The sequence below is a fragment of the Poromitra crassiceps genome (assembly GCF_964638095.1).
Source record: "Poromitra crassiceps genome assembly, chromosome: 4".
In the NCBI taxonomy this organism is placed as follows: domain Eukaryota; kingdom Metazoa; phylum Chordata; class Actinopteri; order Beryciformes; family Melamphaidae; genus Poromitra; species Poromitra crassiceps.
Genome location: NC_139626.1, coordinates 9,972,747 through 9,987,786, shown reverse-complemented (window position 1 = coordinate 9,987,786; position 15,040 = coordinate 9,972,747). Strand labels below are relative to the sequence as shown.

General features: G+C 45.7%; 2 protein-coding genes across 2 annotated transcripts in view; both read right to left on the bottom strand.

Moving 5' to 3' along the window:
• The window catches only part of map2k6 (mitogen-activated protein kinase kinase 6), a gene marked incomplete at its 5' end in the record, with an annotated part of 31,611 nt that extends 30,753 nt beyond the window's left edge, over nt 1-858 (bottom strand). The window contains 2 exon segments of the mRNA XM_083636176.1: nt 696-804; nt 808-858. Of these exon segments, the coding sequence (XP_083492302.1) occupies nt 696-804; nt 808-858 (160 nt within the window).
• A 1,382-nt stretch (nt 859-2,240) lies between these two features.
• Nucleotides 2,241-4,232, bottom strand: btbd17a (BTB (POZ) domain containing 17a; the record flags this gene model as incomplete). Its single annotated transcript, XM_083634647.1, has 2 exons — nt 2,241-3,315; nt 3,940-4,232. The coding sequence occupies 2 exons, from the start codon at nt 4,230-4,232 to the stop codon at nt 2,241-2,243; spliced, it is 1,368 nt and encodes a 455-aa protein (XP_083490773.1).
• Nucleotides 4,233-15,040: the final 10,808 nt, after the last annotated feature.

Below are 15,040 nucleotides of genomic sequence, written 5' to 3'. Positions count from 1 at the left end.
TTTTGCTTGGAGACTCGTATTTTAATAGCCCATTGCTCCCTGTTCCTTGAACTGTTCGCACCACCTAAATGTTCGCAGCACATTCTATATTTAGATGATCATGTTTGAATGCCTACCTATGTGTGTGGGGCTGCAGCAGCAGCAGCGAACCTTCCAATAATATGCACCCAGTTCAGCAGCTAGGAAAACGAATGTGCACATAATAAACAGTGCAAAACTTGACCACTGACAGCTGCACGTCACGCCGCTGGCTGTACGAACGACGCACATTTGCAATTGACACTGCAGTGCAAACATGCAACAACATAGTGTGCGTGTGTGCGTGTGCGTCATGTATTTACCTTGAATAATGTGCATGGAATTTGCATTAACTCGTGCAGACTTTATTGCAAAAGAGTTTGTGTCCTCGGATATCTCGTGACTACGAAAGGCATCCTAGCCTCAACATCCCCGCTTGTAGACTGCAAATAACGTCAATAATAATGAGTGAGTACACAACAGCACAGCATCGTCTTACCAGGAACTCTGCTGCTGCAAAGGGGAAGATGTTAAACAGGAAATGCAACTGACCCTTCTAAAACCATCTAACTTTAAAATGCATTGGCCGTGTCCACCCTGCAGCAATGCACGTTGCAAAGCGTGCAGCCGTGATTGCATATCGGCAGTTTTGCACGGATCGTTTTCATAATTCTTACCTCGATTTGGCTGAGACATTTCCCCTTTGCTTTGATGGGGGGGAGGGGAAGCACAAAAGACTTTGCCTTCTTTCTCACTCCCTCCCTCCATCGCCCTCGCACTGGAGCTTCAGCGGCTTGCTGCTCTGCAACAAAGATGCAAAATACAAGCCTCGATCGTCATGCACTTGTAGGCTTTTTGTGTCCGAGCCGTGTGTGTCCGTGCAAAGGGCGAGATTACAATTGCACGCCCTGCAAAACCGTCAGGAAAAGAGACAATTTTGCAATTGCGCTGCAAAGAATTCTCCGCAGCACTTACATGATGGGCCAAGGGCTGGCAGCTGAACGCTCCTAACTTGGATCAGTGAGCCCCTGCGAGAGAACGTTCTTCCTGCTTGGAGCGCAGAGGCTGATGGGAATTGTAGTCCTGGAAGTACAGCATTGCATCGGTAGGCTTATTCACAATCACAATCACATCCATCGACTGTATTCACACATCTCATCTGTATTTAGAAATAGGAGATGTAAGGTGTTATATTCTTTACTGTATACTGATTAATTTTGCCAACAATGTAATCATATTGGTGGTGAAGTGAAGAATCAATGGTTCATAATGAGGACAAGCTTGACTTCAACTTTAACCCTTTTAGTAAAAAAAAATCTTTATTATCATTTTATCAATGATAAGCAACAGTGAATCTAGCCATAAATTACAATGAACTAACAATGAGGTAGCTACGTGAGGTAATATATTGTGTACACAATTTAATATGATTCTAAACACAAGTAGGCTATAAATGTATCAAATTTAAATGTATCAAATGTTTATCATAGAAGAATGTTGCAGACATCTTGATTGTGTTTTCATTCAGTGACAGTATGTTATACAAAATACCAGCAGTCAGGTACTATCTTGCAGGCTAACTCATGATAGCATGCTATAGTTGCCCATTGAAAACAGTTGTATTAGAAAAATCCAGAAATTATCCGAACATCACACATGAGGAGGATTCAGATCCATGCCCCCCATAATGCGTGAGTGAGATTTTGCTTCGAGGGAGTAGTATTGGGCTATTCCTTTTGTATTGGGAACTAGGATTATCCCAGTTGAGTGACATCACACCTGAGTTGCAGCGTTCCATTTAAACAGTCGTGAAATCAGCCAGGGTTAGCTCTAGCCAGGTTAGCCGTTGTTAGCAATAACAGTTGACAATGCATTTCATGCTATTTTTCGCATACAAACACTGTAACATGTCCACAGATAGAAGTTAGACAGTACTGTATATATGACCGATTTAATGAGATTCAAATAAGGCATGAGTGCTAATAAACAGTATTTACTGCAACTTTCACAACTGTTGAAGTGCGGACCTGCCATCTTGGATTTTGAGGTCGGGGCTGGTGGGGCTTCCCCCAAGATCGGCGGAGGAAATCAGAGATCAGGTGACGTCACAGAGGCGTGCCTGACCTTTGAACCGCGAGAGTCCTAGTTCCCGTACAAATGGAATGGGGGCATTAGTGTAGGCTACGGTGAGGTAAGGGGGCCATGTCATTGATGGAGTTGGTTCAGTTCTTGGTAGTTATGAGGGTTTGGTAGAGGGGCTTCACGACAATGTGGAGAAGGAGGGAGCCATCGATGAGGTATTCCGATGTCCGGCGGTACAGGTCGGCTTCGGCTAGGAAATCCCCGTTTTCCTCCGTGCTCTGGTGGAAGTTGTAGACGTGTCTCACCACCACCTTCCCCTGCTGCCGAGCCATCACAAGCACCGTCTTCTGGAAGTTCACCCCGGCGAAATCTGCGCTGGAGGTGGCTGGTGTGATGATGATGCGAGGCCGCCCTCCGTCCACTCGGGTGGGCTGCATGGCGGCTGTGTCCGTGTGCATAGGCTTCACGCTGGGGGGGAGCCAGCGCGGGGAGAACAGGGCGTTCCAAGTCACTCGCTTGTTGGCGTCGTGCTCGCTGGGCCCCAGCTGGGTCTGGAAGCCGGTGCTGCGGTCGTCGCGCGTGGGGCTGTTGATGACCCACGGGGACCCCCACACCGGGGACAGGTAGTTCCTAGGCACGAAGAGGCTGCAGTTCACGTCAAAGTACTTGGCCATGTGCAGTGGCGAAGCAGAGTGGAACTGGTAGGCCATGTATAGCAGATCGCGCACCGACTCCTGATAGCGAGCCAGGATAGGCGACTGGGTCTGCAGGCGGAAGAGCTCCCGCGGGGGCATCATGGCGTAGCGCACAGCCCTCAAGGCATTCTCCACAGTCAGGCCGTCCGGATCGTTCCGGAGAATCCAGGCCTCCAGCCCCGCGAAGAGCTCCACCTCACTCTGCAGGATGAGGTCCGAGCGCTGGAGCAGGGACATGAGCAGCTGGCCGCTGATGGTCGCCCACTCTCCGCTCTGCAGCACCGACGACAGGTTCCAGGCCAGGTACACCAGGCAGCTGTCCCTCAGCGGCACGTCTCCGGCCTGCAGGGCATACTCATACCAGCCCACCACATGGCCTGACACAGTGTCCCGAGCCAGATTGTGGGTCATGTACTGGGTGATCCCCTGCTGGAGTCCCAGCACACGGTACTTAGTAGCCAGCTTGTGTAAAGGGGTGGCCTGTTCCAGACGCAGGGAAAGGTCCCCGCAATACAGATACCTGCACAAAGAGAGGGTGTGTGAGTCTATTAGCTGATATGGTAGAGCTCTGGAATCTACTGGGCATGTTCTAACTTCTAACTTCATTATTGTGAAATGATGACATATGTACAAAATAGGATCATTGACCATGCAATATTTCACATAGACCAAGAAGAACCACACTTGTACAAGGTTGCATCTGTGACTGCTGATATTATCTTGAGTAGCCTATCTCCAAAGTGTGGAGCTTTTCTCAACCTTCTACGCTGGTTAAAAAGATCTAGTGCAGATTTGAACCACGATGCCACTTCGTTAGCATTTGAGATGAAAAGGTTTTGGTGTGTAATTGACTTGGGCATGGAGATGTCCTGCTGCTACACCACACACTGCTAGAGCAGTTCATTGATGGATTCATTTGATTGTAGTCACTCAGTGCCATACTCATCATTGATTGATTGCCCTTCAGATGTAGGGCTGCAGTTGCACATTTCATCCCAGTAGAGGGCATGCCGACTTAACGAAATTGAATTAAGCCAAGAATCTATATTCCCAATGACATATATAACATGTTCCCCCTCCATCTGCTGTCTCCAAATATCATTGAGATATAATTTCTTCCTTTATTACAATTCCTCTCTCTCACCTAATGAACTTGTCGAACACAGCAGCACAGTCAGTGCTCTCTTTGAGGACCAGGGTGCTGCTATTGCGGCTAAGCAGCAGCTCCTCGAAGGCAGGGCTCTGCAGGGAGAGCACCAGGGAGTGGGCCTGGATCACCTTCACCTCATCTGCATTGGCCGTTTCTACCCTCAGGGACACATCGCTGCCGTTCCCCTGGACCAGCAGGGCCTCCAGACGCTGCACCAGGGCCAAGGAGTGGCTGATGGTGTCTCCTCCACCGCCAGCCCTGTCTTGGGTCCCATCCACTTTCAGCATGCCTAGTGGAAGGGGAGGAAGAATAGGTTGAATTAAGTAAATTTAAGTTAAGTTAACTCCTTTATTTATCCCCGTGGGGAAATTCATCGTCTGCATTTGACCCATCCTCTACTAGGAAGGAACCTTCCTAGAACTAGGAGCAATGGGCAGCCACAGTGCAGCGCCCGGGTACCAACTCCAGTTCTATTGCCAGTGCCTTGGTCAGAGGCACTGACAGGAGTATTAACCCTAACATACATGTCTTTGACATGAGTATTAACCCTAACATACATGTCTTTGACATGAGTATTAACCCTAACATACATGTCTTTGATGGTGGGAGGAAACCGGAGCACCCGGAGGAAACCCACACGAACACAGGGACAACAGGCAATCTCCACACAGAAAGGACCTGGGATGGACTGGGGTTCAAACAGGACTGTCTTGTTGTGAGGCAACAGTGCTAACCACTGAGCCACCGTGCCGTCCCTATGATACATGATATGATATGATATGATATATGAATGATATGATACGATATGATATTATGATATGATATTATGATATGATATGATACGATACGATATGATATGAGAATTGAGAATTAAGATTAGAGATTAGAGACAGGCAAAGCAGGTGATTAGAATATGGTGAAAGAGAAAGGGTATGCCTGATGGCCAGATACAGACAATGGGGCAGTATCAACCAAATCCATGGCATCGATCAGCTCAGCTGCACTGGTTGTCTGGGTAATGAGAAATTGTGGGTCACGTTTAATTAAAGCTTTGTCCCCTCTGATAGGCTGATAGGCTGCTACCCGAGGCCCCGCCCCCTCAGAGAGTGCACTGTCACTGTCACTGCCAGGATCTGAGCTTTGATTCATATGAACACAGAAGTACACTTCCTCTTTCCGATTCTTGATAAATATGTCATTTGTGACACTTCCTTTCCCCCCTGTTAAAAAAAAAACACAGAACAGGATGGGAAGTCAGTTGTGCAAAGTTACATTTAGGCCTTTAAATCACACGCTTCTGCTGTGACTTATTCACACGCAGAAAAGGATCAAAAGCAAATTCCTTGTTTGGATGGAGAACGAGTTTTGACGGGTGTCTGCAGGTTATAAATGACAGCTGAAATTCTCCAGGATAACTTTCCAATGTTAATGAAGATATCAAATGCACAAAGGAAGAATGTCTGGCAGATTAGTTCTCATGAGGCGGGAATCAATCCATCATTCTGTCATCTAGAATTAATTTGGGCATTTCAAATGGTATTATTCTGAGTTTGGAAAAGACAGAGTAGCTGCTGTTTTCTGTGGCCCTATTTGTAACAGAATACTTATCACAGTGTTAATGTGTGTATTTGTGTGTGTGGGTGTGTGTGTGTGTGTGTGTGTGTGTGTGTGTGTGTGTGTGTGTGTGTGTGTGTGCGCGTGCGTGGGTGCGTGCGTGCGTGCGTGTAAGTAACAATCACAAAGCATTAAAGCATTAATCACACCCACTTACATATCCCCGCTGGCATGAGCAGCCAGAACCATCAAACAAATACAAACTAGGATCATTAAATTGTTAGTGTTGCTATGCCCGAGACAAAACACCACTTGTCTCAAAATGTCACAATATTAGACAACCCAAAACAACACATAGCCTACATTCTCTACAGCTACAGCAGCACTGCTATTGTCTTACCTGCAGCAACTGTCCCCACGTGAAGACAGAGAGACAATAAAAGCGCCCCTATGCGAATCCGGACGAGGACGCCGTCTCCCCTGACCATCTTGTCTCCCTCTTTGTCTTTACTCAGAATATGAGCTCTGCCAACCGATCCTGCCGCCGTCCTGTCCCTGTGTCGATGTGCGCTCGCTTTCTGCCTCCCGCTGTCGGCCCCGTGGTGGAGGAGGAGGGGGGGGTCTGTATCTGTATCTGAATGTGGGACACGGGTTCTTCTGGGCACATCCGGCTGACCACACAGAGCCCCATCCATCCATCGATCGGTGGGTGGAATCTGGCCTATAGTTGTTTCTATGGCGACCACTTTGATTCAGAGTTTCCTATGGGTATTATCGCTCGTTGCATGCCATTGATGTGGGAGTAGGCCATGGGGGGACCTCAGACAGCTGTAGGCTTTCACTGATAGAGAATCAAAGACTGGAAAAATAGTGTGATATTCAATCTAACCACAGGTGTGCAGGTCATTGATCATCATTGAGAAATAAGTCTTTATAACAACTTGGAGGATAGCTGTATATGCTATGGGATGTCAGTCAGAATAGAAGCGTCATAATGTATCCAATAGTTAACTATTAAGGGTTAAACACGCATAAATTAATTGTTTGCACATTGTGCGCTGAACATTGATGAAATATCAACAAGTCTGGTGAAAATCAGATCAAAGAAGTACTCGTGAGATGCAGAATTAGGCCAATAGTGGAATTCAGTCCCTGGTTGTTAGTCTCTTCACATGATGTTGCATTGTTTGTGTGTCAGTCTGTACAGCCAATTCAGTCCATGTGTGTGACACAGAGATCCAGGCAATTTATTCACTGCTTCAGGCAGACCGTATGCTTCATTAGAGGGAGTATATGGATCAATATAGTCATTTTCAACCAAGATCCACGCGTTTTGAAAACTACAGATACATGATCACAAACTACACCTCCAGCTCAAGTCCACATGCGAGTAAAAGGCAACACGTAAGACCGCGTTGTCAAGATCTTGTCAAGTACTATTCTGTTTGGTGGTGTGGTGTAAATGTTGACCCTTGCCTGTGTGTATGGATCGCATCATGTGCCTGTCAAAGTCAATGGGGATCCCAGAGGATGCGATCTTCTATCCCACTCGGACTCATGGCTACAGGGGAGCCTACTGTGTCTGGCTGTCAGCCAAAATGTCAGTCATACACCCAGTGGCCTACATCAGAGGTTCTCAAATGTTTTTCAGCCAAGGACCCCTTACAAGATAGAAAATATACCGGGGACCCCCTCATTCTGATTTGTGATTTTGGGCTAAGCTTAATTGTTTCCACGGTAACGTGCATGACTTCTAAATTGATAGGTTTGTTAGATTAGAATATAATCCATGAACCATTTTAGATTTAAAGCATACAATATTTTCGTTGAACTATGAAGCTTTTGGCAGAAAAAATTAAGTTTTTATTTTTATTTTCCTGGAAACTTTTCGTGGACCTCCTGGCAAAGTGCCACGAACCCATGGGGGTCCCCGGACCCCCATTTGAGAACCACTGGCCTACATTACAAATTGCCATTGTATGGAATGAAGTTTTGGTTCCTATTATTATTATTTGTTTCTTCCTCTCTTCTATTTTTTTCTTTAACATATTGTCATGCTGTTTAACTCAAGCATAGCTTGAAAAAAGATATAGATAGGTTAAAAAAAAAAAAAAAAAAAAGGGTGTCCACCAATCAACTGTAGTTAAATAATGCTTGTCTCTTGACACTAATAGGTATTTACATCACATATCCACTAGAGGGCGCACTAGTCGCACATCATCAGTAGGCCTAGGAGCCAGTATGTGATTGATGAATAGCATTACAATCAGATGCTGTCTCTTCACCCTGAGGCATGGCCTCGTCATGGAAACGAGCAGATAATGACTTATCCCTGGCAGCCTGAGGATGGCTACACCACACGTTGTTTTGCTGCCTCCAAACGCACACTGATTACTCAGTCCAGAGCAAACGCACACTGATTACTCAGTCCAGAGCAAACGCACACTGATTACTTAATCCAGAGCAAACGCACACTGATTACTCAGTCCAGAGCAATGGATTGAAATCTAATGGATGCTCTCTAATCACATGGACTGGGGGATTACTGCTTTCACACAACTAAGGCAGAGCCATTCATTTCATCGGTGCCGATCAATCAAAGTGATTTTGGTGCTTGACCTTAATTGAGTGAATGATGATGAGCCAAATAGAGTCATTGTATGATCTGAAGTAGGCTAATAACGCACAACTGTACATTCTACCGTGATAACGTGATAACGTGGGACTGTAAATTCATGTGAATTCCCTGCACATTTAATGCCTATTTAACTTAGCCTGTAAATCCCATGTAAATTCAACGTAAATTCATACTTATTATCCACAGAACACTTCACCACTCATGTACATATTGTATATTTACTCGATTTGATTCGATTTGATTGCACTTGCAACTTTGTGATTGTCTTTAATTATCTTCCTACTTCTTATCTCTGTATATTGATGTGAACGCTACGCTGCATACAGACACTAAGACAAATTCCTCGTATGTAACTTGCATACTGTGGCAATAAAAGTGATTCTGATTCTGATAACAAGAAGATGGGTCAATAGAACAGCTACAACAGTCTTGTAAATTCCAGAAAATTAACATCGCTTTATTGTAATGCTGCCTTTACGACCACGATACGATCGCCATATCACGATATTACGATATCCAAAATCTAAGGCGATACCTAGTCTCATTTCACAAGAGATATAATATTAATATATTGCCCAACCCTATCAATAAGCAGATCAAAGATAACGATTTGTGGTTTTTTCCAGGGGGATTAGCCTGCCATGGACAATCTTGCAACATGAAGTCATGGCTGTGTGGCAGAACTACAGACACAGAGAGAGAGAGAGAGAGACAGAGACAGAGAGAGAGACACTCTGCAGAGAGCGAGAGAGAGAGAGAGAGGGGGTGTGTGTGCTTGGAAAGCTCCTCATGTTACAGAGAGTCTTATTGCTTGAAAGCTGCACTGAATGACAGTTTGGAAGCGGAGGGTTGTGGACGGCAGCCATGCAGGATGCGGTGACCTGTGAGAACTCTGCCTCAGCATCAGTTTATCGCACTGCAACGACTCCATTAGATAGATGGAGTGCCTCCCTCCCTCCCTCCCTCTCTCCCTCCCTCCCTCTCTCCCTCTCTCCCTCGCTCGGTTAGGGAGATTTATTTTCTTGTGGCACGGTTGTTTTCTGAGGGACAGGCTGTGGCGAGAGAGAGAGATGCCCACCATAACTCTGCTTTGCCGATAGACTCTGTAGGCGTGAAATTGCCTCCTTGAGTTGTAAACATGTGCAGAGATGCTCATTATATTTGAGTGTGACCTAGAGGGGCAGAACCTTGTTCATGCAGGATGGTGACTCACTGCTCCTCCTGTGGAAAGAGGTCCAGGTCCGCCGATAACAAGCCCAGCATCGCTCTCCTTACTCATCTTCGTTCAGAAATGGAACTATTCTGTTCTGCTCCCATTCAAGGGTTCCATTTGACCCAGAATTGGGCAGAGGAGACATACTTAGTGAATTGATGGAGCTATAAAAATGTACTTAAATGTGAGGAACAAAGGGTAGATGATGAGACAATGGAAGGGCGGAAACGGACTCTTACCATTCAACCATAGATTTCAGTTATGTAACTAAGTCATAAGCATAAGGCTATTCTCATATTTTCACCCTTTTCTAATACTAGGAATCTTGCATGCTACGCGTGCTCCATTCCTAGGGTGGAGACACTTGTCCTCTTCTCCCTACTTAATACTCCCACACCACTTTAAAGGAGGACTTACCTCCAAAACACTTTTTTTCAGCTTTTAACCAATATATATGACTTTGGGGGTGATGTGTGAAGAATTCTGGTCAGAATTTCCACATTTGACACCAAACTGTTGCCATTTTACCATTTGTATCATTTTTCAGCAGCATACCTGGCATAAGCGCCCTCTTAGGGTCAAAGACTGCTTTTTTTTTTTTTCTCAAATGAATGGGAGATTAGGAACACTTTGACGTCACAGTGTTCCCAAAGACTATGGGATTTCAAGATAATTACTCCCCTACCCCCCCTGTACCCTTTCGGCTCCTCAGAACTCCAAGCCTATTCCTATTGAAGTTTGCTCTTAAAATACTGAACCAAACGTCGTCAAAGTTGGCACATGTCTTAATTATAGTTAGTTTCCCGCTGAATGTGTCATTACTTTATTGATATCTTACCTGGATAAGCTCGAATGATGACAGTCTGACATTTCCGCGGCTATCAGTCCGACTTCAGAAGCACTTCTCTCGGCCAGTCTGCTCTCTCATGCACCCGCGGGGGCGCGCAGCAGCAGCAGCACACAGCAGCAGTGAGAGGCGGGGGCTTTCAACAGTCTGACATTTCAGCAAACAAATCTCGTCGCAGTTTAGCGGACATGTAAAATATAACGCTATACTACGACGTGACAATGTGACAAAGCTTCTCTAAACATATCGGCTAATATAATATCATCACTGTGTACAAGCAACGCCAACTTTTATGGAAATCAAGTCAGCAGAGCAGAGCGACTGGCTCTGTCTGTGTGTGTGTGCTGCTCGGGGGGATTCGCATGGGAACAGTGTGAGGAGGAGAAGAGCTCTCCCCAAGCCCCAAAACGCAAATTAAAAACGGATTTCATTGCGCGGTTTATCTCTAGTTAGACGAGGGAATTACGTGGAGAAATCTCGCATTGTGTTACCCCAGAGCGAGAGGTTTGTCCTCACTGTGTGCTGTGTGCTGCGAGCAGCGAGGCTCTTAACGTAAGTTTAGACAAGCCACATGCAAGCCACGCACACACACATGGGACAAAATGGGACAAAAATAATTAAATTTCTAGTTCGCCACTGAATGGCCAAATTGATATAACTATCAACCATTTCAGGATTTTCTGTTTCCATACAGGCCACCAGCGTTGGCTAATTGTTGATATTTATAAAGATATCGCCCCTCTCAAATAAATTATTTTCGAGGCAGTAGGCAAACTGTAATGGCGTCGATTTCCGAAAAAAAATCTTGACTTAACACAGCCAAAGAGTCTAGTATAGACAAGAGTATATGTCATTTCTTGTTTTTTTCCATAGGTATTTTCAAATCACTGTTCTAATACATATCTAGGGGGTAAGTCCTCCTTTAAGCCTCAGTCAGGAAGATTACATCACACTTGCGTCTTCTTCTTTTGGGTGTTTTATGGCAGTTGGCATCCTCAATGTTGCATTACCGCCCTCTTCTGGATCCACCCACTGTTTCCCTGCCGAGAGCTTGCTCTCTTCTTCTTCATCTTTGATGTTTTATGCCAGCCGGCATCCCTCACCTCCTCCTTCTGGATTTATCCACCCACTGCTCCCTCCATTTCCCCCCCATCCTGCCCCTCTGGTGCTCGAGTGACATCACTGATGACATCACAATTGCTCAAGTGGCATCACTGATAACATAACTAATGACATCACTGATGACGTGACACACACCGCCACCCACTTAGCCAATTTCTGAAGACTACACGCTACACGGCCTTGCTCGGCTGCTGTGTGGCTTGCCTGCCCTATTGGCGCGTGCACAATGTCTCCCTCTCTCTCTCCCTCAGTCTCTCTCCCCCTCTCTCTCCCTCAGTCTCTTCCCTCTCTCTTATCTCTCCCTCCGTCTCCTCCTCTCCCTATCCTCTCTCTCCCTCAGTATCTCTCGTGACTTTGTGTGTGTGTGTGTGTGTGTGTGTGTGTGTGTGTGTGTGTGTGAGTGAATTTATGACATCACTGATGATGTCATCAGTGGGATTCATGACATCACTGATACATCATCAGTGATGTCATCAGTGACATCATCACTGAACTATAGCCGTGTGTGTCTGTGAGTGAATTTATGACATCACTGATCATGTCACAATGCCTATGTATGACATCACTGATGATATCAGTCACAGATGATGTCACTGAGACAGACAGAGAAACAGTTGGACAGACACGGAGACACAGAGCCCCAGCTGCCATTTATATGCTGCTGCTGATGATGATGATAAGTGTGAGAACCATGCATGTCCTACCTATCTGATTACTGTCTAACTATAAGTCCAATGAGGACAGGAAGCAGTAGGCTACATGGTTGAAAGTTGTTGAGCGTGGTGACGCATATCAGCCAAAGCATTAGTATCATAAAGCAGGAAAAACACCGGGCTCAACCGCTCACATCCGGCTTCATCCTTATTTACCCCCCTCCCCTCTCCACCCCCTTGTCCCCCTTCTACACCTCCCCACAACCCCCCCCCAACCCCCATCCAATGGGTCTGATGGATAGTGCCATGCCTGCGCAGGACTGTTGGCCACCGCGGTTCATTATGTGCTTGACTGAACCACTAGTGCAGTTTAAGGTCTATTGTGGTGTATGTCAAACAAACACATACAGTGATCATCAATCTATCTGCTGCGCTGAGACGTCCTCCCCCTCCACCTCATGCTTATCTGCAGTCCTACGTGTGAACAGCGGGGTAGCCATATTGGGTCAAAATGAGTTCACTCAGGTTCGCGCGCTGTTTGCCAACAACAGGCTTCCCGGCCTGATGATCCAAGCTGATGCATGAATTTGTTTTCCTAATCTACGCATCTCATCCAGGTCATTTCACTGTTTGCTTTGGAGTCTTGTTATCGTCAACAATTTGCATTTGTGAGAAGTGGTGTTTTTCTTTGCTAAATTAGTGCCGCATTTGTCTTGCATGCACAGCGTTACTTGGCTCACACGTCCGCCAATTCTGATGATTTACTAGTAATTGTGTTAGTTCTTTCCAACTGCTGCGAAGAATAGAGAGCCAAAGTGGAACGTCACTTCCTGCTTCAGCACTGCACCAGAGATTTTCATCCCCCATCTATTTTCCCACCGACATTTCGTAAAATGCTTATAAACATAGGTGTACTTGTTCAAAACAAACAGTTCAGATATATTTAGAAACAGGAGAGATCACATAACCGATAGCCGCTACCGCATATCCGATTTTTTTTAATGTTTTGGTCCGACTAAAACGTTTTAAAAAATCTGGTTTCAAGGAAATATTTTTTCGATGTTGTTTTTTTAAGTTTTGGTCCGAGTGAAATGTTCTATGGTCTCTCCCGATTCTAAATATAGCTGAACCGTTTGGTTTGACCAAGTAAAACTCTTTTTATAAGCATTTTACGAAATGTCTATTGGAAAATAAATGGCGGAAGAAAATCTCTAGTACAGTGCTGAAGCAGGAAGTGACGTTCACTTTGCCTCTCTATTCACCTTATGTAGCCCCGCCCACTTGACCCAGTTGTGTTATGACTTCCTGTTCAAAACACCGTCTGTTTTACCTGGTCATGCACTAGTAGCCTACTCTCACAGGAAGTGTCAACACAATAGGAAGTAAGTGGCTGACCCCTGTGTTGGAACATAAGGTGAATACACAGATGCAATTAGGAAGCTAGGCAGCTATATTATTATTATTATTATTATTATTATTATTATATTATACTAGGCAGCTATATCAGCTATTGGCAAAAAGTCCAATATCATGCATTCAAACCCTACTGCTGGGTTTAGGGATGCATGATATTAGCTGATATATAGCTGATATTTTATTGTAAGGCCTTTATCGGTGGTACCTTCCTTAATCCTTGGTTTGTCTCCCTGCGTGTCGTCTGTGTACGGAGGGAGGCGGCACAGCTATATTTGGAGAGTTAGGGTTCATTGGCAGTCTGAACACAACCTGGTCAAACCCGCTGAGACCTCGTTAAACCTGATGATGACACACACGTCATGTCTGCACAGGTAATACGACGAGTAACCTTTTTCTTTTATAAGGCCACATTTTATACTCCTTGTGCTTTTCACCATCCTGTTTTTCCACTATTACATTCTCCACCTCCCACCTTGTCACTCCACTTCCTATGATCAGTTTCCTCATTCACCTCCTCCCGTCCACAGATCAATCCCTCTCTCTCTCTCTCTCTCTCTCTCTCTCTCTCTCCCAACTCCTTTGCCCCCTCCCTCTCTCCCTCCCTCCCTCTCCCTCTCTCTCACTCTCCCTTTTCGCTCCCCTCTGCCTGACTTCTCCCCTCTTCCTTTCTCTCACTGGTTGCAGTGATGTACCGGCTGCTGGGAGCCCAGTTCTCCTGCACTTCTCCACAGTGGGTTCTCCTCCTCCACATCTCCACAGTGGGTTCTCCTCCTCCTCCTCCTCCACACAGTGGCTTGAGAGTGTGACCAGCAGCCATGTCGGGGACTCTTTAGGAGGTGCCAGGGGAGAAAGACACAGACAGGAGAGTGGATGTGAAGAGTGGATGTGAAGGTAAGAGCCTCCACTTGGCTGCGGGATGCACGCACCAACACTGGGACTGACCATACAAGGGGACACAAATCATCCATTCAAGTTTATGAACTAGGGCTTTGACATTGGGGGAAAACCGCTATAAAAATGTGACTGTTTCTTGTGTATTAATCAGCACTGTTACACATCACTAACGTCAGATGCAGATTCAGTCATATACAGTCAAAGTGAGTCTGGAAAACAGTGAGGACTGTAATCCACATTGTCTTGGATTCTTTCTCCTTCTTTTTTCATCTGAAATTTGTTTCAAGTGCGTTCTTGTTATTTCACCCCCTCCCTACACTCTAAGTGTTTTGCGTGAGGCGTTTGTCATCATATTAGCCTGTGATCTCTAGCGCCAAAATGCACTTCTGGATTCTGTCTCCCTAACAACATCGGCCACAGGTCAGCGTTGTGGAACTTGTGAACTTTTGAGCAGCAGCGCAACTGTACGAAGATGAGTCAATTCAACTTCTTTAATCGGCAATCAGGCAGAATAGACCCTGTTAAGATTTGTCCTGATACGTCCCAGCTGAGTGTTCTCCAGCATCCACACAAGCTGTCAAGCAAAACTATCCTTCTCACTTTCCTCGCTAACATGGACGTGTGTTCTCCTCGTTTTGGTGTGAAACAGCGATATGTTTAATGTATGGCTCTGCTGGCAGGCATCTTCCAGGCCAGTCTCCCAGTGCTGTTGTTTCAGGTGCGCAGTCCCCCCCAATGAATAATTAAAGGGACTCAGT